Source organism: Seriola aureovittata, chromosome 6 (genome assembly GCF_021018895.1).
Source record: "Seriola aureovittata isolate HTS-2021-v1 ecotype China chromosome 6, ASM2101889v1, whole genome shotgun sequence".
NCBI lineage: Eukaryota > Metazoa > Chordata > Actinopteri > Carangiformes > Carangidae > Seriola > Seriola aureovittata.
The window spans coordinates 5,014,735-5,040,756 of record NC_079369.1 but is presented as its reverse complement, the minus strand read 5'-3'; the positions used below and the strand labels follow the sequence as shown (position 1 = coordinate 5,040,756).

At 41.7% G+C, this 26,022-nt stretch overlaps 1 protein-coding gene across 3 annotated transcripts in view; it reads right to left on the bottom strand.

The window, feature by feature from the left end:
* LOC130170857 (pre-B-cell leukemia transcription factor 1) overlaps nt 1-26,022 on the bottom strand; it is a 59,605-nt gene that overhangs the window by 6,636 nt on the left and 26,947 nt on the right. The window contains exons 3-7 of one of the 3 annotated variants that reach the window (XM_056378526.1): nt 8,375-8,619; nt 5,662-5,852; nt 3,119-3,254; nt 1,646-1,694; nt 40-152 (exon numbers count right to left, since the gene is read on the bottom strand). In XM_056378526.1, the coding sequence (XP_056234501.1) occupies nt 40-152; nt 1,646-1,694; nt 3,119-3,254; nt 5,662-5,852; nt 8,375-8,619 (734 nt within the window). Of the gene's footprint in view, nt 1-39; nt 153-1,534; nt 1,695-3,118; nt 3,255-5,661; nt 5,853-8,374; nt 8,620-26,022 lie in introns of all 3 variants that reach the window. The other 2 variants (XM_056378525.1, XM_056378528.1) reach the window with 2 other exon arrangements.

The window sequence follows — 26,022 nt, the reverse complement described above, 5'->3', positions numbered from 1 at the left end:
CTGTCCCTGTAGTATCATCCGTGCTGCTCAGGGCCCTACCTGTGACTGCACGTTGGCTCCCACCTGAGCCCCCTGGTACGAGTCCCCATTGAGAGACTGCACGCTCATGAACAAGTCCCCGGAGTTTGACATGTTAAAAGAGCCAGCAGAACCTGAAAGGAGAGAGGGAGCAGTCGAATCACAGAGAGACAGAGAGCAAGCAGGGTAAGCAAGTTGGCCCGTCGAGGCAATAGCCTGGAGGAGCACCATGCAGTTAGCTAGCAGCCAGAAAGGCAGTTAGATCAGAGGAACGGACTTAGATGGAACTAATGGACACAGAAGAGGACAGAAAAGCTGCAGCTGTAACCCGACATAAGAGGTGTTTGTGTCGAGTATAAGTTTTTACCAGCAAACATACAAATAAGGAAGTAGACTATTAATGGATAAATCTAAAACCCGGAAAAGGAACGGAGAAAGAAAGTCCAACATTACGAGAAATGCACCTGCCTGCTGTCTTATCCAGAGTCAAACACAATTTCATGTCAGAGTCAAGCGTGGGCTCGGATGTGTTTATGCTAACGTTAGCTTAATGCTGGAAGCAGAGGGCTTCCTGCTGCTAACCTAACGCCTTCACATGTGAAAACACACCTGCTAACAAAACAAACTATGGGGAGTGTTGGATTAATTTGGTGACTACTTGATTAAACAGGATATAACATGTACAAAAAACAGCTTAAGAGTGGCTGAAGGGTACTTTTTCTTTTACCTTTAGAAATGAGCTACTTTCCGCTCCTCATGCTAGGCTAAACACTCGCAAATTCATTTGACTCAAAGTCAGACAGCGAATACAGACGTTTCTCAAAATATTGGACAGTAGCTTTAAAAGATAAGTCTGGCATTATTCTATATTTTTTAAAATACTTTTTAACAGTTTATTATATCTTGGATTAATTTAAAATAAAATAATAACTACAGTTTATGTATATGTTGTAATGTACAGTGTGGCTCATTAATATGTTTTCAATAGCTTTTGGACAACTATAGAGATATACCAAAGCTTTGGCTACACACACAATCTTGTTAATGGGATCAATTTATTTGTTTTGTATTTTTACATGACTTGTTAACAATTAGCAGAAATATAGACAATCACCAGACTCGTCCTTTGCAGTGGAACATGATGAGTACAGAGTAAAAGAGTCACACATGAAGAATATTGAATCATTGAGATGAAGACAATAGGACAGTAAGAATATGGAGACTTGGCATGGGGCTCAGGTTGGCTAAATTCTTTGTTCTACAAGGGTAGTTGTACTTGTTAAGGGGAAACGTTTCACCTGTTCAATATAATAACGGTGCATTACCTTGTGAAAGGCATGTTCCTTGTACAAGAACTGCCCTTATTTTGTTAGACCTAATTCTTTCATTCCTTAACAATTACCAACACTGAAATAGCCTCTGATTGATATATTGCAATGGTTGCTTAGTTGTAGTAATGCACAGAGAGGAGGTACATGGCTAATAGCTGAGCAGAGCCAGGGACTTCCTGTCTCACCTGCAGAGTTTGGAGTTGAGGGTGAATTTGCTTGGCTTCCATGTGAGGATGCATTAGCCGCATTCACGGCAGTTCTCGCAGCGTACATGTTGGCTTCTTCTTGGAACTTACCAATGTTTTTCTTGTATCTGATTCTTTTATTCCCAAACCAGTTGGAAACCTGAACAGACAAACAAGAGAACATAGTTTAATTCACATGAAATCTCAACATACAGAGCCTCTCATAGAAATCATGGTAGCGTTTAGCTCGCACGGCCCTAATGGCACATGTAACACCGCAGAGAGCCTGTCAGTGGTAGGAGCTACATAGACTGGTGCTGTGAATCCACATTAGTGCCAGAATGGAATGATTGCCAATAACAGTCTCATTATGTCACCATGACTGCAGCTATCATCAGAACTCACGCAAGCACCAATCAGTCAACATCCGCTAACACCCATTACGGCTAATGGACTCCCAGATGAAGCCAGGGGGGTAATCCCAGCGCTAATGATAAACAACATTAAAATGAAAACCAAATCAATCCTGCAAAGTTTCCAATACAGAGTAGGTAAACATTCTCCTTTATTATGGCCAAGAAATGGAAACTCTACAAATCATTCAGCCCCTGAGCAGCTTCCACAATCAGGCCCAGATGCATCCTCAAATCATTTGGTATAAATTAATGAAACCAATTGAGAAAACAATCCATTCCCAAATGATGGATTCAAAACACAAACTGCTGTTTACCTTGGAGTTGTCATTGCTTTCCTGATTATCAATTCTCACAGGATTTAAACAACTTGAACGCTAGAATGCAAAGATGAAAAAACAAGGTGCCAAAATACTTTTTGCTTGTCAGCATCACTGACACAAACACCTCAATGTCTTCAGGTGTTCCCTAAGTTACTGTAAGATGTATAGTTAATCATCATTGCACTGCACATACCTCAAATGACTGCAGTGCTAATCTTCAGAGGCTGATGGCTTTGGCTTTTCAGAGCTAAAACTACAATTTTAATAGCTGATTGTTAATGATTTTTTTTTGTTTTTTTATAAATCTGTTATTTCAGTAACAGTTTTTTCAATAACCTCAAAAATAACTACAAATGCCGATCACAAGTTATAGGAAATACTACATTGTTTTTTCATTTTAATAATTAAAACAACTGATTACAGTTCTATCCATTATGTCACAATTCACAGAAGTACTTTTACTAACTCTGGACTTTGTATATTGTATTGTTAGAAAATATGACGAGATAAGAACTCTGACAGCAGTGTTGTCTTTTGCTTGCTTTACTTCAGAGGAAACATTGAGTCACTGGTCAAAAATAGCTTAGTCTGGTTTGATTTACAAGACTACAAACCTATGACATGGCATATTTATACTTTTGAGTCTTTTGTTGTTTCAATGAAAGGCACTGCTAAAAGATTAGAGGAGCTGTCTGTACTCATGACAGTCAGAAAAGGTATTATTAGGTTACTTGCCAAGACGCTCACAGCTGCTTCTTCAGATTAAAAATCGAGTTCGTCTCACTGCTCTGTGTACAGTGGTTTTCCTACAGGTGGTGTGGTGTGGGAGGCAGTGATCTGTGGTGTACCTGGGCCACTGTGATGGCGCACTTCTTTGCCAACTCTTCTTTAGCCTCCTCGCTGGGGTAGGGGTTACTGAGGTGCGAGTAGAAATACTCATTGAGGATCTCTGTCGCCTGCTTGTTGAAGTTTCGTCTTTTCCGTCTGCAAAAGGAAAAATCAGTTAAAAATCAAGTTAAAACGGGAACTGAAACCAGTTTATGTTATTCATAACAACACTGAATGGACACTGCTGTCCAACATGCTGTCTTTTCTTTATACAACCTCTAGGAGTCACTCAAGTCAGACATTCAGAAAAAGCTGAAGAACTAAACCAGAGATAATGAAAGTGGCCTTGGAGGATCGAGTGAAGCTTGCTTTTTTACTGTTTTTACTAACTGTTAATGTGCAAGTCATCAACCTCAGAATATGTCAAACATTATTACAGCTGAATATTTCCACCTCCACTGTGAGTTTTACCCACCTCTGCACTAAAGTCGGGATTAGCCATGTTCTCAAATAAGCTCTCAGACTGCAACCATGAAGTTTTGATTCATCCATTAAGTTGGACTCAGCTGTAAACATTGCTTCCTTCCACAGTTTGGTAGTTTGACCTTGCTAAATATATCAACTTTGGTGTTGGAGGCACCAAAGTCAAAGCCAATCATCTAAATTCAATTTTTTTTTTACTAACTCAAGCCTAAAATTAAACATGTGAGTTTGACGGTACACCAGTCTTCAAATGATGTGGTCTCTTTAAGTGTCAGGGGTCTTGCCTTGGTTGAAGTTACATCCTTTGTGTAAATGTCTGCCACACTAAAAACTTTCAATTTAGCTGCAGTTTTACTGTGAGACACTTTGTCAGGACTCAGGGGAACAATTTGGCCCTGAATTGCTTCACTTCAGCTCTGTGTATGAGCAACTGGAAAATAAAGCATTAGCAGTAGCAACAATAGCACAAAGGGGGTCATAACAAGTCAATGTCTATGACTAGATATCTACTATCTAGTATTATATATTATATATTATTATTATACTATATCTACAGATCATAAAGATTCACAGCCTGTATGTTAACATAAAACAATGTGTGCAAACTAAATATTCTGATATATGGAAATTATGTTTTTTAAAGTATGAACAGAGTAAAGAATTAGTTTGATAAAAAAAAAATAAACAACAGCCACTGGGGCAGTATCTAACCTCAATACTTTTTTGGTACTGAACAAAACTTGATAGTTGCTGATTTAAATCATAATTTTTCCGATTTCACAATGTATTTATCTGCTTTAGCTTAGACAAAATGAAAAGAAAAGAATTTGGCTATGTATCTACTGAAAGCTCCACTGTGTCCATCAGCTAGTTGCTAACTGTGTCTGTTGATGAGCAGTGAGACTGAACTAAACACAGTTGTAGGCCATTACACCAAAACAATGAGCTGAAAGATGCTAAAACTTTCCATAGGGTTTAGAGGAACTGTTGAGTCTCTGATATTCATGGTTGTGTCTTCCATTGATCAAAAAAAGTATTGTTTGTGTGTCAGTGCTCAAACTAAACAAATACTAACCCCCTTTTTTGTTGTGGGAGAAATGCGACTTTAAACACACAGAATAACTGTGTCTAATAGTAAATACAGATAACACAGTAAAACCCCAGCAGGTTAAAAATGCAAAGAAACAGAACTCAACTGATAAAACATGAAATACTAATTCACATTTTTTCAAGGTCTGCATAAGAAAATGAACCCTGCCAAAGACCCCCATGCAACACCTTCAAGCAGACAGCTATCGTATGCTGATGCCCATGAGTTGACTGACCCCGTATCACCTGCACCCATCAGGTCATGTCTGCATGTGCCATATCTAAAGAGGGCTTTACATAAGCTGGAGGGGAACCCTGTAAAATCTCTTTGCATGTATCCACCGGTGAAGAGATTTGTGCTAAAATCTCTGTCCCCCACTCGAAAAGCCTGCTTGAGAATATGTAAATGTGCACAGCATGGGCTCCAGCAGCCAGTAGATTAATCAGCGGAGCTGAGCATGGTAGTGCCTCTCAACCAGTGAAAGCTTTCCTCTTCCTCTCGCTTCCCCTCGCTGCAGCACCACCACAATCATTTGCAAGAGAATAGATAGGGAGCTTTGTAAGGGAGCGCAAGCCTCATTTAAATGTTATGCCTCCAACTCAGACTTTGAGTGAGATTTATCCTTAGAGAAATGTATGCAAATCCAAAGCACGCATCAAAAGGAACAAGCGATTACATTAAAAAAGGGAAACAGCGTTATGGAGCATGCAGGGAACTCTTATTGGCCAGTGTTGCTGTGTATGCTGGTCCAAATGGCATCCATAGATGCAAACCAGCCCTGTGTGTGTGGCAAGTAGCGAAAAGGCATGTGTTACAGCATGTTTGTACCATGATAGGCCTCCTACATCAGCCATTTATATGGATATGAGGCTAAGAGGGAAGCACATGATGAGGTATTTGCAGTGTTGTTCAATTGGGAGGTGATTTGCAGCACGGAGCGTGGCACAGCGTGTACGGATTGAACAGACACGTGTATACAAGGACACACACCTGGCATCAAGGAAGCGGGAGCGCAGGATCATGACGGCCTCACAGGTGCTCTGTTTGAGCTGCATCTGGATGGAGCTGAACTTGCGGTGGATGATGCTCACCATGCGTTCGATCTCTTTGGGTGAGATCGGCCGTGTGCGTGACTGCTCCCTCAACAGGTTCATCACGTGAGTGGTGAACTCGTTACATGCCTGTAAGGAGAATACACACAGTGGAGTGAATCAAAAATGTACCAAAACACTTCCCCTAAGGTCAATCAACCTGTGAATAGGACCTTCATTTGTAAGTACAGCCATATCAAATGCACCATTTCAGGAAGCCACATCTGCAAACACACAGGGTAAGTGCACTATTTAACGTTCACAGATGAAGGAAGTCTTTAAAAATAAATAAATAAATAAATAAAAATCCAGCTCTTTGCTTAATGCAGTTCTGGGGCAAGCTTTCTCCTAGAGCCAAGGGGGAATATAAGCGCTGATATATTTCATATTTAACAGAAGTGGTGATGGCAGTATGTTAAGAGGAACCAATGACAGCTGTTCCCTTCTCAGACACACTTTCACAGCATAGCCACCCTGAGAGACGAACATGCCACAACGTTTCATTCATCCCCCCCTCCCTGTGTGACACCAGGCGTGAATCTGCCACGATATTACACTCCGACTCTGTGTCTCTTACTGCCACCTCTTCTTTATTTCTTCTCCTCCTGTCGATCTCTCTCTGGATTTAGCTGTGTCAGGCTTTGTCTGTGTCTGTCTATCTGCGTGTTCATCTGTCTTACTCACATTCATCTGAAAGGGAAGCTATTGTCATGAACGCATTGGTTATCAAGGCAATGAGAGGAAATCACCCCCCCCCCCACCCCACCCCCCCACACACATCCTTTCAAGACTATACTTGGAATACACGCAGAGACACACAACGGAGTCGTGTATGATGGACTATTCTAGGGTGAAAACACAAATCTTAAGTGAATTCTTAGTGACAGTGATTTATATTGACGAATCATTTTGAGTCTGCAAGGGGCGACTTGCCCGACTGATTTAAGGCCAAGTCTGCCTCAGTGGAGAATAAAAGCCTGGATTAAAAGGTTCAGAGGAGCAAGTGAGAAGAGGGCGGCTCAGCAATGATAGAAACAGTCTGTGAAATCTACGTCAACACAGGCTTTGACTTTGTCTCTTTTGTGTTGTGACTACATCTTATCAAAAAGTGCCCAGAGCAGTGTCAAGTCCAGATACTCTTAAATGTTGGCAAAGCATTTTAAAATTGATGATCGACTAAATGAACAACACTGGTTGACCATGAAGTCAAAAAACATGAAGTGATGTAGTAAATCCACTGATTTATTTTACACCAGTTTACTATTCATTATCTTTATTTTTACCTCCAGCGAGGACCCTTATGTTTTCACCCGTGCTTGTTTATTTGTCAGCAGAATCATGCAAAAAGTACTGAACCGAACTTGTCGGACTGATGGGACATCGGCCAGGGAAGAATTTGAAATTAAATTAAATTTTGGGTCGGATCCGGATCATTTACTATGAATTTGTTTTTTTTTTCCCTCTGAAGTCTGGTGCATATTATTTGGCCATGGCCTTGCCCTTCCAGTTATATTGTATATCTTGTTTTCTCTCTCACACTTATATCAGCTGATCCTATTGTTGGAGAGGGAGAGCACAGCAAGCTTCACATATCTGTGTGTTGTTTTACATGTTGTCGTTTCTCATGTCTTAACGTCGTATTCCGTGAACGCAGCCTGTGAACAAAGTTGCATCGTGTCGTTATGTGGCTCTGAATGAGAAAATAACCCTGGTAGAACTGAAACAATTAGTCAATGAGTGAATTAGTGGACAGAAAATCATTCACTAATAATTGTGATTATCAGTTGCTTGTTTAAATTATTTATGATTTAAAAATGTCACAAACATTTGCCATGTCCAGCCTCACAAACATAAGGATTTGCTGCTTTTCTCTCTTTTACATCTTTGGGTTTTGAACAAACCATTTGAAGATAAAACCGAAGGTTCTGGGAAATTGTGACGGACATTTTTTGTGACATTTTGAATACCCCATAAAAATAATCACTCCATAGATAATGGGAGTAATCATTCAGTAGTTGCAGCCCTTACTCCTAGCGATGTCACAGGGGTTATTGCAGCTTGAGTTTGGAGAAAACCCGAGTTATGCAATTTGAAAGACACGTGCATTTAAGAGGTAGTGAGAGTCTAAAGATGCAGTCTAGTTGTATTATGGGAAATGTAGGCTTCCCTGTTGTTGGACCTTGACGCATACAAAAATCTGAGCCTCTTCTGCAACAATCCTGACCGTTTCGTTGATGTAGTCCTCCAACTTTGTGGATTAAGTATTTGATTTAATTGCCAAAAAAAAGTCTCAAATATTGAATTTCAGACAGAATGTGGAAACACAAACAGCCTTGAAGCTTCTTCTTGTACTTCTTAGTTAGATTTGAGAAGACAGGTTTCAAAGATATGACTGTTGTGTTTCTACATGGAACTATGTGAAGCCCTTGGAACCTTCTTGGAAAAAGAACTACATCAGAAAAGATAATTAGATAAGGAGATCTGACGATGATGCTATAGTCAGGGTTCTGCAGGTTTTATTTTCAGTTTGTAATGAGTGCTTCAGATGGGTCAAAAAAAAAAAAATCAGATATCTGGTGGTTCTCATGTCCAGTCATGTCGAATCTTCTCACCTGTTCGTACTTCTCCAGCTCTGTGTGGTAGATCTGTCTGATCTGGGACAGCTTGGCTCTGTAGTCGGAGTGCTCCGCAGAGTTGTCTGCGCCTGCTCCTCCCGAGGCCGCCGCTGCAGCCGCCGCCGCTGCAGAGCCTCCACCTTTCTCTGGACCAGATACGCCCTCTGCCAGCAGCATGTTGTCCAGCCGCATGAGCTGGGGATCCGGGGGCTCCTCCTCCTGTGCGCCGCGGATACTCAGCACTGCAATGACAGGAGAAGGTCAGAGGTCAGTCATAAAGGTCACACCTACAGTGGCGTGATGCACCGTAACAAGCTGTCAGCTGCGGAGCCTGACTACACAGCTGACACCCGCACGTCCGCCAGCTCGTTGTGAGTGATGCAGTATGTTGTAACAAAGAGAAAGCGAGGTGTGCAGACAAGTCATCTGCTTCAATAAAGGAGACAGCGAAATTAAACTAACAGCGATTAGTTTACCCCTTGCTAAATGACTTTAAACATCAGTTTTACTTTTGCTGTTATCTTTGATATTCAAACGCCCTGAAGCCAGTGTTTTTAGAGACTTTCAGACCCGTGGTTTGGTTTGGAAAATTCTTCAGTTTCCACAACTCCCTCCGTAAACCCAGTTTGACACTTTTCAAGAAATGAATGTTAGCATCAGAAGTGCTGCGTCTGTGCTGGATGAGTGTGTTGCAGGACTCTACGGGCTGGTGAGGACCGCAGGTTTGATGATGATGGTGAGTGGGATGAAGTGTAGTTATTCAGTTCAAACTGCTATTTTGGAGTAAAGTCAGATTGGTTAAAATCAAATCAGTCTTTTTGGAATAGATGCAAGAAACCCCATCATTACAAACATTTTACCTTTGCCCAGATGTGTTTTCCTTCTGGAAGTCTATCTGTAATTTCCTGTCCATAACACTGGGCTCAGTAATCACAGACAAATAATAACTTTGATAATCAAATTTTCGTTAAAGCCTTTTTTCAAGGCGAAATTCCCACCATTTCCCAGTTCCAGCTTCTTGATTGTAGGATGTCCTGCCTTTGTCTGGTTTATGTCTTCGTAAATTGAATATCTTTGGATTTTAGATTCATGGTCAGACCAAAGAATCTGAAAAACTCCACCATGGGTTTTAGGGAAAGTAGAATGGATATTTTTCACTATTTTCTGACATTTTATACACCAAGCGATTCATCATTTAATTGAGAAATGAATCAGCAGAGTAAGTGATAATTAAAATAATCATTAGTTGCAGATTAAATGAGCGATTTTCATCTTGAAAAGACAAGGTATTTAGCGATGACAAGGTAGAGAAATTTCTATTTGTTATCTCTCACTTGTCTTCTCTTAGTGCTGCTGGGATCACTCCTATAATTAATTTCTTTGTCTCCTACTTTCCCTCATTTCCATCTCCTTCAGTATTTTTTAATGCTGGTATTGCTTTTTATAATTTATTCTTTATGGTACTCTTTCAGCTGCAGGGGTTGTAACCTTCGGGGCTCTTTTGGTTGATATAAGTTTGGGTGTTGTATATGTGACTGATGTGATTTGATCTGGTGAAAGAATATAACATGCCATGTGATATCTTTGCAAGGTTAAGTGTTGCACAGTACAGTAAATGGAAATCCCGCAACAACAGTAATCTGGATGGGTACCTCTGCCTTCCACTAGAGGTCTCCCTTGCCATTCTTTAGGAGATTCAAGTCCCACCTTCCATTTTCTGAGGTGAAAACAGACTCTGACTCTTCCTCCTCCATCTGAGAACCATCCATTTCAATATAAAACACCTTCTCCTGTGTGGAGTGTGGTGCTGCTTGGATCCAAATTGATCCCAGAGAGGACATCGAAAGTGCATCAACGGCAGTTGGCATTATCGTTACAGGGCTTCGGTCACAGTGCTAACAGGAGCTGTGACTCTGTGACTTTACGCCGCGCGTGTGTCAATAGCCATTAAAACGTTACCACTTGTCATTTGTCTCGTTGTCATTGAATGAGAAGGGACAGGCAGGGAGCACTTCATTAATTCAGAGACAATGGGAGTGCTTGGTGCATTAACCCCAGACTGCTGTCCGGGTTGGTAAGCCTGGGCAGGGGGTCACTGGGATGAGAATAAGGCCTGCTGTACTAGCAGAGGAAGAGGAGGGGGCTCCCTCAGTCACCCCCCCCCCCGCCTTTAAGTGGACTGGAAATGCAAATATGGCAACTGTTGGCGAGTGGAAGAGGTCAGAGGTTCAGGCCACAGGCTCAGCAGGAGGTAGATTGAGTGTGGGAGGAGTGTTGGAGGACGAGGACGAGGAGGGTGGAGGGGGGTGGGCGTCTCTTGGGATGGCAGGACTGTACAAACATCCTGTCTCGTTACCCAGACTCCTTCATCACTCCTGTAATGTATAGATGGGCTTGGAGGGGGAAAATCTCGGATGGCTTCACACCCGCCTTACCTTCACACCGCTGCGTTATGACCCGATCAAACCTGCTCCATCAGAAACTCTAAACCCGCCTGTCCACTTTAGTTAATGTACATCAGCAGAGGCCCCCGTTTTTCTATAGTTACCACCTCATAAATACCAGACTAAAGTGAGTGTTAAAATGAGTGCAAACCACAATATCCCATGGAGGAAAATGGGCTGCACTTTCTGGAAGTAATTTTCAGCGGGAAAAACAACTCATGGCAGAACATACTTAAAGAAGAAGAAAGGAAACTGACAATTTTGATGCAATAACAATAAGAACAATAAGGAGCTACATTAAGTATTACAGAGTGGGTTGAAAACTGGTTATCCAAAAGATCCAGAAAATGTCTCTTTTCAAATGTGGCTTTCTAAATTTGGCCTATTGTGTTTTACAGCTCACCTGACCCCCTTCCTCAAATACAAGAGAAAGAATAGAAAAGCACAAGCCCGATTCAAAGAGTGCCAGAGCAAAAAAGTAAGGGAGGAAGCTCTTGAAGTTTCTAGCAAAAATCCGAGGCCGGATTTCTTCTTGAACCCATAAAAAGTCTAGACTGTCAAATGAAAATGGAACATAAAAATTCCCTGTGTCCACAAAAATGATTTGAATCACGTCTGCCAAGTTCCAGCTTAACATTCATGAAGTGTTTATTTTACTTGGCTTGGAAGCACCTCCAACATCAGTCTTATAAGAGCGGCTGTTTCAGAGAAGGTCATTTCTTAGGAGATCTCTTGTAAGGGGAAAGAGGAAAAACACTAGTGGGCTGATTTTTTTCATAGAAAGATGGAATAGAAAAAGGTCATCGACAAATGAGAAGCAAATGACAACATTCCACAGAGCAGGCAGGGTATTCTAAATAATATACTCAAAGTAAAGAGGTAAATGTGTCTTAAACTGTCAATTAACAGAAACTCGACGACATGATCCCCAGGCCTTGCTTGTTGACATGTGTATACTGTGGCTAATCAGCCACATATCACATCCTCTCTTCATGCGCAGCCCAGATCCCAGCTCCATTCTTGCTGCTGATCCAGCTGTCTTGGAGAGCATCTGTCAGGAGGGACCCAGGAAGGAACAATGCATTACGCCATGTTGGCTGTGTACTGTCATCCCTCATTGACAGCACACTGTCACACTTACACAGTGTCCTCTGAGCTGGGAACAAGCGAAGTGGCTGCTCCCTATAATATCAGCTCTTCCTGCCACCTCTTATCATGCGATCTGATGGGAACTTGCTCTGATGAGTGGGGTTAATGTGGTTTCTGTGAGGAAGGATGCGACGGTGTTCATTTTTAATTTAAGTGACTAATCAGCGTGATCCCTATAACAATGACAGACGTGATGGTTACAGTCTCTTCTCTTGCAGTGGTTCTGTTTCCCCCACATAGAGAAACCGCAGACCTGCAGTGTTCGGGAGTGATAGAGGCAAATGATGATTTATTTATTCCATCCTGAACCTAAAGCACATAATTAAAACCATGGAGGGATTATCTCAAACAAATAAAATTAATAAAGAAAAGAAAGGGATAATGTGCCTCCATAAAATTGGCTTTGCTGTGGGTCATAATTACACGACTCAGTGAGGGCCACTTTATTGGCTAATGGCAGCCTAATTGATTCATCCTAATGTTTTTCAAGCCTTGGGTCTGCTGGGCACTCCCTGTCCAACAGTGCTAGTGAACTTACTTAGCCACCCGCAGACAAACATTGAAGGTTCTCCCAGGGATAAACAATTATCTGTGAATGTGTGTGTGTGATTTGGACCCCCCCCCTCGGTGAACACACGTTTTCTGTATGTCTCTAATGGATGCCATTTTCCTCTTGGAGGCGTTTCAAAGATGGCTTGTTGTCAGACGGTGCCTTATTCCTCCCTGCTGTTGTTGACAAGCAATTCTCACAAGGAGGCGAGCACCGGGCTTTATTGCTTCACTTTATTTTTGTGCATTAATATGAATAAAAATACATTGGCTTTGGCTGGTGATGGATTCAGTAATAACACCGAATGTATGATTGTTGTATAATGTTGGGGGACAGCCTTCATGCGTCATCTGCATGTGTTTACAGTGTGAATGCACCTCTGCGAGGATGGACCGGGTCAGGATTGGGTGTGCGCTGGTCAGCGGTTTCACTGCTCTGCGTACGCACAAGAGAGACAAAATGTCACCGACTGAGAAGACGAAAAAAGTAAACTGGGATGGAAGAACATGACATTTACTTAACCCCGCAACATCTGGCCTTTTGCAAATCAAATCGATATTTAATACAAGCCCAGGGCAATTGGCTTTTGGAGAGGTGGATGTTTAACTGTCTGGTCGTTTATCCAGACAATATTTATTTCATTTCCACGCAGCTGAGGGAAAAAGCTTTTGCTCTTTGAGGATAAGCTCGGAATATCATGCTCGGAGATGATTTACGTCCCTATTTGGGGGAGAGCAGCTTGCCCCCCCCCCCCCCCCCCCGTTGCTTGTTTTCAGAAAGCACATGTGTAACATTCGCTCTTCCCCATATATTAGTCATTCCAGAAGATTGGCTTGTGGCCTCGTATGAAGACGGGTGTGGGTATTAAAATATTAAACAGAGATAGATCGTGATACATCAGAGATCGAGGTGAGTGTTAATTGAAGAAAGACGAGAGAATAAACTCTTCTCCGTGAAGGGGACTGAACCGTGGCAAAACAAAAGTGGGTTGGCGGCCTAGGGCCGGCACCATAACTAGCTTCTTTGGAGAAGTGTGGAAGGACAGTCCGTTACAAACTGTAATACTTGTTAATTTATTTGTTTATTTGTTTATTCAATGGATCCCCATTTGCTGATGCCATGGCAGTCAGCTAAACGTCCTGGGGTCCACGGTGACATGCAATACATGAATCATTAAATATCATCTTGCCATACATGACAGGAGTTCATAAATGTGACAAATATTAAAATTGACAGTAAAATACAAGCAAGAACCAGGTCTAAAAATACACTTTTGAGTCAGTGACAATATTTGGGATTGTATCAAAAGCTTGTCAGGGGATTAATATTTCTTCCAGGACACTGCTTGCATCTTCAAAATGATCCAGTTTTTTCATGGCATAACAATATCAGACTCAAAGAGTTGCTGCACACCATGCTCTGCAGTCCAGATATCTTATCCTATCAGATTAACGGAGGCAAATGGCAGGCTGTCAAAAACCATTACCATATGTAATCCCCTTTTAGATTTCGAAGGCATGTCAACAGGGACTGTTGGCATGGCAGCCTGTCATGGAGATCGGGTGAATGGGGGAAGCCTGATGTTTAATTAATGATGTTGGGCCGTTCTGTCACAGTTAGCGAGATGGACAGTCAAATATAAAGGCCTCTGATAGAGATTGGGTGCCTTAGTTCAAACTGGCGGACACCTTCACAGGCCCTCCATTCTGCACCCAGACGCTGAAATGTGATCCGCAGTGTTACATCACGGGGAGCAACGCAGGGAGGGTCGGCCAAAAGTGACACACGATGCTGGTCAGGTGACAGCATGTCGAGGCAGATCAACACCCGCCTGGCTTGACATTTGTAAGAGCACTTTGATTAGAAAGGTGAAGGGCAAGTGAAAACTGAGGATGTTTTCACATCAGTTTTTTGTCCTGTAATTGAACATCCCCCACAATAATAATCCAGCTCATGCACAGCTTATCAAAACCTTTGCTGTGTGAAGTAGATCTTTCATAATAGAAAAATCTACTGGAGCACAGGAAGTGAGGCTGCCTGTGTTTGCAGCAGCAGGTAAAGTGGTTTGTTTGGGTGAAAGAGGAGAAGAGATAGCTTGTTAGCATAACCACCAACAACCACAATGGCTAGAGACAATGAAATAAATTCCCATTCAGGCTGACACTTCGGATTTGAAATTCAGACGTACAAAATACGTAATGCTTGGTTTGAATTCAAACTTCACAACGTACAGGCAAGGCTACTGTTGTCTTTGCTAACGTGAAATGGAGAAAACTAGCAAGCTGTGCCAAACAGATAAACGTCACATCAAAAAAACTGGTTCGAATTTGTTCAAACGTTTTTTTGTGTTTTTGAATCCACTGCACTTGTAACAGTGAGACTCATCATCACCTAAAAAAAAAAAAAAAAAAAATCACGAAAAAGTTGGAACACAAAAACTTTAAAGCTCTGTGCAAAGAAACATTAGCATGAATTAGGCATTATCCATGTGCTTTAATAATATTTTATCATATCAAAGAAGATGTGGCATATTACTGTTCTTAAATTATACCTCTCATTTAATGTGATATCTCTCATCTGGGGCCATATATAATTTGGTTCTTAACCATCAGCTGTTCTAGGTGATACTGTCCAGTGTTGAGTCAGTAGAAATGCCAGGAACAAGGAACCTTTATTTTTTTTTAACTTGTGTAAATAATTGTTCATTTTAGACATGTCATATATTAGTGAATAACCTAACAGTAAAATCTTGTATCTCCAGATTCTAATAATTATTGCTTTAAAGGATTCCTGTGTATTGAAAAATTGCATGAGATATTTAACCTATTGCTGAATAATGTATTTTGGAGCTAGCAAATAAAATCTGCATATTATTATTGTTATTATCATTATTATCAAATTCATTAATTTTACCAATGATATTCAGCGTGTGGTCATACCTTTCACAAAATAGAGGCATGATGTAATCTTGCCTTGAATAATCAGTCCTTCCTTAAAATCAGACCCGTGTGTCTGGTGAAAGCCAAATGCTTTTGCATAATTAACCCTTTCTGGTCAGGTTGTGGTTGGCCTGTCTGCTTGAATTTACAGTGACAGCACTGGCCCTATTTGTTTGCATTGGTGCTTCAGTGGGCGCACTTCATTGTGACTTCAGCAGTTAATAAATCACAGTACAAGCCCCCTCTCTCGATGCGAGCCAGTGTTACGGTGGTCCTGTCACAAGGCAGGCACCAGAGCCGAAGCGACAGCTACATGCTAATTCAACATTGGCATAATTCATTATACAGTCGCAAGTGTACTGGAATGGAAAGAGAACCAACATACACCAGGAGGAAGACGACAGGCTTCAAACTGTTAAATCCTGCTCCCTTTAAGTCCCCTCTGTTTGCCTTTGCAAGGACTCAAGTCTTTAAACTCCTGCTGGTAATATAAAATTTTACCTGACTTATTATATATGCACATAAAGAGCTTTGGGATGTGTAAAGAATAAAAATATTCTACTTTCAAAGAATAGACACAAAATCATGTGATTCATTTAAAGGGAAAAAGGTTAACAGACAATATGGAAGAGGTTAATGGACAATGAAGACAATTAAGAAACAACTGAGCTCCTTAACAGTGTTGTTAAAAAGAAGTCTGCCTTTTTATGAAATATGGTAATCTATACAGCCACTTCCGTTTAGTCATGAGAAAGCCAATGTAAAATGACATATCAAAAGGTAGAACGGGAGCTTTTTCACTAAAGGGGAAATTAACAAAAAGATAAAGAGTCAATTAAAGCGATAAGGCCTCTTGCTCTTCAGAAGGTGAAAAGCAAAGGGAGTGGAGCTGACAGCCTTCACTTTAAAGTGCTTTGCTGCCTTCTCATCCTCTATGTGGCCGCCGCCGGTTCAGAAGAGAAAGAAGCAGCAGAGTCTTTGTCCTGATCACACACACACTCCACTCCTCTACAGATATCACTAATGAAGGTAATTAGAATTTGGTCGACCAAAGGCCTTTGGCCTTTCCTTACAACGACGTAGTCTTTGATACACTGGATTTACACTTCGTACTGGAAGCAGCCCGTGGCGTCCATCTCTGCCTCGTTTCATCAAATGTTTCAATATTATCGCTTGCGCTAGACTCAACCCATACTTTGGTAAATGACCCCCTTTAAAATCCACACATCGCCTTCTGCCAACCCCTGATCACAGGTGGCACATGTCAACAAGCTCTGAAAGAGTGATTTTCATTTCATCCAGTATCCCACAAGAATAACAAAGAATCTATGTATGAATCTATCAATGTGTCTAAAAATAGGTTATTTCGTGTGGCAGAAATGTTTTTCTGGAGCGTAAAAATTGATTCATGGTCTTGTAATTGGTAGTTTGTTAAAAAAAAATCTTAACTCAAGGTCTGTTTCCTAGCTTTTGCTTGGGGCTTTCAACCGTATCTCATGTTCTTCCTCAGCTTCTATCCACTGATAAAGGCAGTGTGGAAAAAGCTAGTAAGTGGACCCTCATTGGTTTCTTGTCTTGTTAATCATCTCGAGACACCTCACATTGATCTCGTTGATCAGTCAGACTGAGATTAAACATCCAGCAAAATCAAGGATATATCTGCAGGAGGATCCGTGAATGTCAAATTATACAGTTATAACTGTTGCAATCCGTTGCTGGATGATAATGCAATATCAACAGGACAAACAAACCTGAGAGCCGCTCCACAGCCTGTTTTCTTAATCCAGTATGAGTACAATAATGTTCTACCACAGATACATTACACTGTTCCACTGGCTGTTATGCAGCTGCATAACAACCATCATGAAAAGTTTGGTGCAGGTTATCGCCCATGTAAATTAGAAAATCAGCTCAATATGCACAGACTAAAAGTATTTCTCAGGAAGTCACAGGAAACTTGTTCCGTTTTTCTTTCTGATTGAAAATACCTGAACGTGCTGTATCAATAACAAAAGACATCGCTGTAAAACTGCATGTGATTACATGTAGTATAATGTAAAACAACGCAGCAAAACATCTTCAGCCATCATTTAAAGTTGGGTTGGCTTCATTCCACTGTGCAACTTCTCAGCCCACATAGAAGATGGGTAGCAGTTAAAGAGCATCCAGACAAGTGTCCTGTGTGTCCCACATGAGATAGCGAGCATCCAGCAGCATACACCAGACTGGGGCCATCCATGGCCTCAGGCGGTGTGTGTTGACTGGCCCTGCCATGTCATTAACAGTCGCCTTGATCTGCTCTACCTTATTAAAGCCATTCCTTCAGGAGAGCAGACGAGCATGTCACAGTGTGAAACCAGGCCAAGGAGGGAAGGTGACCACACTGCCACCCTCAGCTTGTGCAGGGGGCAGGGGGGGATACGAGCGCAGCGCAGCGGCTTTGTTGTCAGCCTCATCCCGGACCCCCTGATGTCCCTGTGATTCCCTTGTCAGTTTGTGTTAATGGAACTCACAGTGGTTATGCTCCTTCACATTCTTATCTCCTGTAGCAGGACAGTCGCACAGCCCAGCAGTGTCTGTTTAGCCTCGGCTGACCAGGAGACAACTGCTGTGTTGAATATTGACAGTGTCTCTCCTGTTAGCGAGGAACATGTTCAGGATGACTCCTCCTGAATTTGGGGAAAAGCTGAGGCCCAACCGATCTACACATACGTTCAGTACAAATTGGCCTTGTCCCATTTGAACAGTATTAACTGATGCATAGACTTATTCGAAGTTAACTTCCTCTGACTGGTTTGCTCATGAGTAAAAAAGCTACAGCACAAACCCACAGAAACATCCGACTGGGAAGCCTGGTGGCTTCCAGCTCCCTCCCATATCTCCGACTACACACACTTGTGTGGCATTTTTCACAGAGCGCAGCTCACCTACTGCCAACCAGTTTATGTAAAAGTGATTAACAGTAATTAATCCTTAATCACCATGATTAGCCAAGTCGCAGTAAATTAAGCCACATCTGGAGCAGCTGAGGGCTCGTGAATGGCAGCAGGCATGCTGAGTGTGAACGCCACTGTTTACCGAGATCTACCTGAAACAGCTGAAAGCAAACAGCACAAGGCTCATTTCAAAAGCTCAGCTTGGGCCTTGTGCAGTTCAGATATAGTCACCCTTCTGGAGCACAAAAACCCTTTCAGAGTCGTTTAAAATAAAGTCAAATTCAAGCCTCCATGTTGTTATTCTTGTCCAGTTATTGTTGATAATCATTTTTGTAACTACTCACACTGTAATTACATCTATTGTACAACACAAAGAGTCGCACACAGAGACAAACATGTTGTAACAAACAGATTACAGGTTGACTGATAATGGCTTTTCATGGCTGATACTGATATTTGACAGTGTGAGATACTGATAACATATATCGGACAATATCACATCAACAAAAGGACACTGTATATTAGCTTTTCAATGAATTGTGACACAGATATGTAAATGGTGGGACAATATTAGAGCTGAAACCATGAATCATTCAATCAATTAAAACCTGCAGTGTGGAACTTTTGTCTCCCCCTTCTGGCAGTGAGAGTAATTTCACAAACTCACCTCTCCAACGATTAAAAGCCGCACCGACGGCAAGCTGTGTTTGTCCTTGCCTTCCTTCACTTTCTTTTTCTTTTTAGACTCTAATCCTTCCTCTGAACGTTGAGTTTTATTTTGTTCTTTTTTATCTGGAGCATCAGAAACTTTTCTTGGATGCCTCCTAGCTTTTTCTGCCATAAGCTCCGCCTCTGTCTCTGTGGCCTTTAGCTCTGGCAAACCAATCATTGCTGGTTGACATAGAACACATCGCTGCCAGCGCTCCAGTGTGCGGGAAAGTCGCCACAGACACCAGATTTAAAACTCTGGTAAACTGCGAAATACTTTACAGATTTCTACAGGTTCATCTGGTGCTGATTGGGCTTAATCAGCCCTCTGTGAACACGTTTGACAAGAGCCATGTAAAAGTCCCGCACTCCAGCTTTAATCAAAATAAAATTAACTGGCAACAATTTTGATAGTTGATATAACCACACATTGTCTGGCTCCAGCATCTGCTTTGTTTTAAATCATATCATTAAGGATACTTTGATTTTGAAGAATCTGATAATTACATATTCATCCAACGTTATTTTATTTCATAAACACATGGCATAAAATAACATTTTTGATAAGGATTTTTTTGTTTTGATTGTGACCAAGATACAAACTGGGCAGGACATTTTCCACCTCTGTCAGCTCTCTGGTGCTATGTGATGGTGACACACCACAAGCATTTCTGTAATGCAAATTTCTTGTTATTTATCAGCCAACATAAATGCTGATGCAGATGTGATAATCTGTAATGATCTAATATCAACCACTATAATGGCTTTGTCCATTTATGGGACAGCTTTAAAACGGATGATCTGCTTTAGGTGTTATTAGATATCACAAAAATATAGTGTCATAATTCACAGGAATGCATGACGATCACTTCATATAAAATTCATCTAAACAGCATATTTCATATAAGTCATTCAGTATTTCCTTGCTGTTGTGTAAATACAGTAGTTTTGAACTGAGCTTGTGAATGGCCAGACAAATAGGGAAATATGACTTAAATACAACCGGAGAGTTAGATGTTTTTATTTTCTAAGTCTCATAATTTAATATATAACATTATTTCCTATATTTTGTATATGTGCTTAAGTGTAACAAACTGTTGACTGTGTAACAATTTCACCGCAGAAAACATTTACTACTTTACCTAAATCTGTGGTAACCAAAACAACCGTCAGAGAAACCCAGGACCTGACCTTCAACATCTACAGTGAACAGACACCAGAGCAGACCCCCCCCCCACATCCATACACTGACACACACACACACAGTCCCAGCTCCCTGTGTGCACCCGAACTGCATTGTTGATTGGCTGCGTTGCCTCAAGATGTCTCGGTACATAGCAGCAGTGGCGGCGGCAGCGGCGCCCCCCCGCTCCCCTCTGTAGCGTTTTCCTGCCAGATAAATGATGCAGGAGAACTGGTTGTGTGCCGGGGAACTGGTTTCATCACAGCGGGTGTGCTGTGTCTCTTAGCCCAATGTTTCTCTTGTGCCCCCCTGGAGAGTTTTCTCCCTGCGCCCCAGTCTCTCCTTGTTACACAGCTCCAGATTAATTACACACTTTAATGAGCTGAATTATTAATGGGGCTCTTACTTGGCAGTTTAAGGAAATGCAGAGGAGAAGACAGCGTTGAGCATCGGGAATCGGGGCTCTCATTAAAACATCAGACAACGCCTTTGGGAGCGGTGTTATTTAGCCGGAGAAATAATAGGATTTGGTATTTTACATATCAGGAACAGTGGAGCTGCTTGAGTATGAATCCACAGCGAGAGATAGAGAGTAGAGCCCTGCACAGGCTTGTGCACAACATCATGTCATTATGATTGCAGGCCCAAGGAAAATGAAAGGCCATCTAATGCAGCCACTAGAAAAGGTTTCCCTTCTGATTGTTCAGCACAGATGGGAGCAGTATTATATGAAATGATGTGGACTAAAGCTGCAGTTAAATGAATGAAAAGAAAAGTAATTTCTAGGTGAATATGTCTTATTCCCTTCTCCTTCAAAAGGAGTAACAGTTTTTTTTTTTTTTTTTTAATCTTGCACAACTATAACACTTACAGCACAGTGGATGTTAATCAGAATCAGGAATATGGGAAATTGCCATTATGAAAGCTGGAAAAAAGCTGAAAGGAAAATGAGATTATTCACATAATATAACCCTCGCTGATAAGAGAAAATCCCACAGTGAAGAGACAGGAAATGAAACCAGGAAACAAGTTCCAGAGTTGTTCCTGCGTGACTAAATTTGTATTTCTGCTGTAGCAAAATTTAATCTCCTCCTAATGTCTGTGTGTGATGTGTACATGAACGTCTGTGATGTGTTCAGTAAGAATGTTACGATGTTGGGAACATGTCCGACACTGTGAAGCTTTGTTAAAGCTCACATATATGATCTGACAGAGCTGTAAAAGAACAGAAAAAAGGCCACTTGTTCTCTAAAAACACTTTAATGTGTCGGAGAACAGAACTCGCTCCTCTATGTTTTTTTTTTTTTGTTTTTGACAAAGCATCTTCATCAAGAAACTGCTCACATTTCTGGAGTGATGATTGTGTTTATCAGACAGGTTTTGCTGTGATGGCTGCTGCACTAACACGAGCTACATGTCTTGAGAGCACCAAACGGCTTTCACACTCGCTCGTGGAATCCACAGTGGGATCCCAGGGGATCTCTCTCTCTCTATTTGTGTACAAGCTGCTGCCAGTGCTGACTGTTCCTGGTGTTTGGGAGGAAACAATAACAGGCTCATTGCACAGTCAGATTATATTACAGCCTGATGCTCTGCACGCCGAGGACACTGAATGGATTTTGGTTTTATTGCCATATTTTGGAAGACACTTGAGGAAAACTGATGACACAGCGTCTGACAAATAAGATTGAAATCTGCCTGATGATTTAGCCCCTGCACATCAGCGATACGGCACATTAGCACAAGTCCCTGATTAGTAATCACTGTGAAGAGTAATCAGATGACCTAGAATGGCCCAGTGGCCATGCAGGCAAGCGTCTGGATGGGACAGTGTCTTTGTGCAGCCCTGCAGCTCCAGACACAAAGCCCCAGGGATGTGGCTACCGCAGCACAGCTAAACACCCCCTTGTAGCCAGGGTGAAAAGCCACACACAAGTTTCTGCTCAGGATTTAAAAAATGGCCGAGCAGCTCATTACGTGGGTCCTATTTGGGTCAGGGAGCAGATGCAAAATGTAGGTCAGAAGGAACCCCTGTTGTCAATCAAGAAAGAACAGAGTAAAGGGTGGAGTAATGGAGGAGGATAGAAGGGTGTCTCCCCCAGTGAGAGACTGTGCCTGCTGCTCTTCACAGCCTGTCCCCAAGGAAAGAGGGTATCAAATCATCCGCAGAGGAGAGCGGTGGTGCTAAGCTTCAATGAGGAAACTTAATTAGAATCATGCTTGTGAGGTTAATTTGAGCTAACTGACGCGAGTGAAAAAAGCATTAAAATTTTTTTCTTAAGCAGGACTGATCCAACATCAAGCACTGTTTTCAGTCTCGGATCTCTGGACCATATATCACCACTACGCCTATGAAGCCGCTTCCTATCTATCGCCTATCCGGCATGGTGTGCAGTTGGATGATGAGGCCAGTCTGACCTACATGCTGCAGACCTCCAGAGAGTCCAGGAACCCCCCCCCCCCCCCCAGCAGCCTGAAAGGGAGTAAACTGCACACGTCAAGTCATCCTGAAGCAAGATCTTCACATTTCCATTCCTGAATTCCTTAAAAATGACTTGTATTTCTTTTTTTCCTTTTAAGTGCTGATACGTTGAAGTGCATCATCTTTTCTTACTCTTGCACTTTTGGCCAATTCAAGCTCCTCTCTGAAAATCTCTGCCACAACAGCAGCAGCAGCAGCAACAGCCTCTCCAACTCTGTAGCACTTCATTTCACCTCACACTGAGCTTAGATGCAGCGCTAACTGCCTAGAGGTTGACACTTGTCTGAATAATGTTATGCTAATGCTCTAGTCTACCTGTATTTACCCCTAAGTGCAGGAAGCAATCTGTTGATTGCGAGAAAGCAATTTTCCTGAAAGAGGGGGAGAGTGGGCTGCGAGAAAGACTGAATGAGAGGGTAACAAGAGATCTTCTTTAAGCTGCGGCAAAAGCAATTTACAGAGGACGACAATTTTCTCTGGCTGTGAAAGGAGCGCTCTCTCTAATTGTGCCTACGCAGAGCCATCAAGATGGGGATACAGAAAATAGAAGATCAGGCCTGCACGTATCCCAGAGCAACTTAGAGGTATAAGCAGGAAAACCGCTATAAAACCTTCCTTTTATTTAGTCAGGTATATATTTTTGAAAATAAATTGAGAAGCCCATTCAAAAGAACAGCTCATGTAAACACAGCAACAGCTGGGCTACATTGTGTTTTTTCTAGCTCAGGCTAATTACCTTTAGGTTCTACATTATATATAACAAACTAGAACCAAACATGGTGACATGTATAAGAGAGAATGGCCTCCATCTCACTGCTCGTGTTTCTTTTCTCACGCACAGGCATAATGTAACTCCAAATGCTATAAAGATGAATGGAGGCATTGTCCATTTAATTTGTTTGTTGGTCCTTGTGTTGCCTGAGAAGGCAGATGTAGAAATTAATTGCTCTTTCTGACAAGGAGTGGGTTGTTTGTGTAAATGTGTGTGTGTGTGTGTGTGTGTGTGTGTGTGTGTGTGTGTGTGTGTGTGTGTGTGTGTGTGTGTTTTGGGGAAGGGGGGAGGGGGACAAGGCTTCTAAAAATAAAGCAGCAGAACCATGTGTGTGGTGCCAGATTGGGCTCAGTGCTGTGCTCGTCTCGCTCTGGCTCGACTTCTATCTGCCCGTGTGATAAAGCTGCTAACAGGCCTTTATCGGGGAGCAAGGGGAAATATGCTCCTGCCAGATTAGGCCCCAGACTCTGCCAAGGTTATAAACAGCCTGTTATCTGTGTCCCAAACAGAGTAATCCACGCTCTATCAGCACCCAAACATATGGGCCACACAGAGCAGAGATAGCCTCTGATGGACACTTGGTTTTAATTGCAATGAGAGCCAGTGGAGCCTCGCTGGGGAAGAAAAAGGACATAAAAAAGGTCTGTTATTGTGGACATCTCCCAGCCCCGCTGTAGCTGGCCAACATTCACAAAGAGCAACCTCGACCTTTCTGCAATGCTGCACCTGCTCCTTTCTGCGCGCTCAGGCGATATCGTGAATGAGCAGGGCAGCGTCAATTCTACATTTCCAGGAATCTATTAAAGCCCTGCTGGATATTTGTTTCCCAGTCAAATTAATATTTTCCCTTTTCATCCGATGTCATTTGGTGTCTTTGTGCATTTCTCTGGCATGCTAAATTAGATCTTGGCAGCAGTTAAGTATGCATTAATGTGATTAGGCACTGATGGGCTATTTTCAGTTCTCAACACAACACGGGCTATTCTTCAGCCGACGCTTCACAAAACATCAGTTCTCAGATGCACTCTGTCTCCCTAATCAATAACAAGCTCAAACTTCCCCGAACACAGACTTAGTAAACAAGAGCCACTCAGACACTCTGTCTTTCAACACAAAACACACACTCCAACACACTCAGTAAAAGTCTGAGTGAAGTGAGGACAGCAGATAGAAATGATGGGTGAGCTGCGTGTTTCAGCCCTGCTGGAGCTGTGTAGTGCATGTGTCGAAAAGAATGACGCAATTATGGACAATTATATTTATATTTCAGAGTTACAGCCAAGGAATACCTCATGTTTTCATTCAAACTAGTTGTTATTGGACTGTAACTTCAACATCTTTAAACCTGCTTTAATTGAAATTTTGGCCAATAAGGCCGGCACACAATGCCTTATTATCACCATATAAAGCTGATATGGCTAATGTGGTAAAAACACTTCTCAAACACTTTCCACGTCCACTCTCTCTTGAGGGAAATATCTGTCTCTTTAGCTGCTAAATGCTCCACTATGTCGCTAAATGTGGCAAATGTTTGCTGCTGGAAACAACACTGATAAGAGCAGTGAGCACTGAACCACATGTATTTCCACTTGAATCTTATTTTCACAGTTTTGACCGGACGTTTAGAACCAGGCAAAGAACAAGCAGCCACACCATCAGACAGGTTTTTAAACACACTGTTAACACCTATATTTTGGGTGTACTAAACCCACAATTGGACTTGGTGTTGCTGTGAGTTCAGTATTATCTGAAGCTGCAAGGATTAGTCAATAAATCAATAAGTCCCCTGACAAAAAATGAATCAGAAAGAATTTTGTTAATCGGTTAATTGAAACAAGCAAATTCAAGGCGTCACTTTGGGCTTTAGGGAATTATTTGCCATGTGACAGACCATACAATTAAATGATTGTGAAAACGATCAGCAGTTTATTCCATGATGAAAGTAATCATTAGTAATCGTTGCCAAACCCAAAAGTGAGAGGCAAAACTATGACCACCCAATTAGGACTTGGCGATGCAGCCAAACAGTAATGGTGCCACGGTAACGGTATATATCACCACCAATTGAAATCCAATTGAGATATTGACTTTTTTTTTTTTTTTTTTTTTTTAACACATAACATACTGTCCACCCCTTTTAGTAACACGTGAGAACATGTACAGGAGTCCTGCTGCCCAAATCACATTACTTGGATTTGCTGGATTTGTGAGATCACTACTAGACTTGGGCGATATTAAAAATGTAATATGTCGTTAATATTATATATCTAGATCATATATCGATCCAGATATATGATATTATTATTTCATTTTTTTTGGTGGTCAGGAGTGGTTTTGCAATGCTGAAAAAAAAAAGAAAAACAATCTTTCAGTATTATGAAAAACATCGCAATATGGCGGGAAATATCGCGATATTTGATATTACTGAATATCAGCCTGAGCCTAATCACTGCCTGACATGATTATATAGCAAAAACACTAA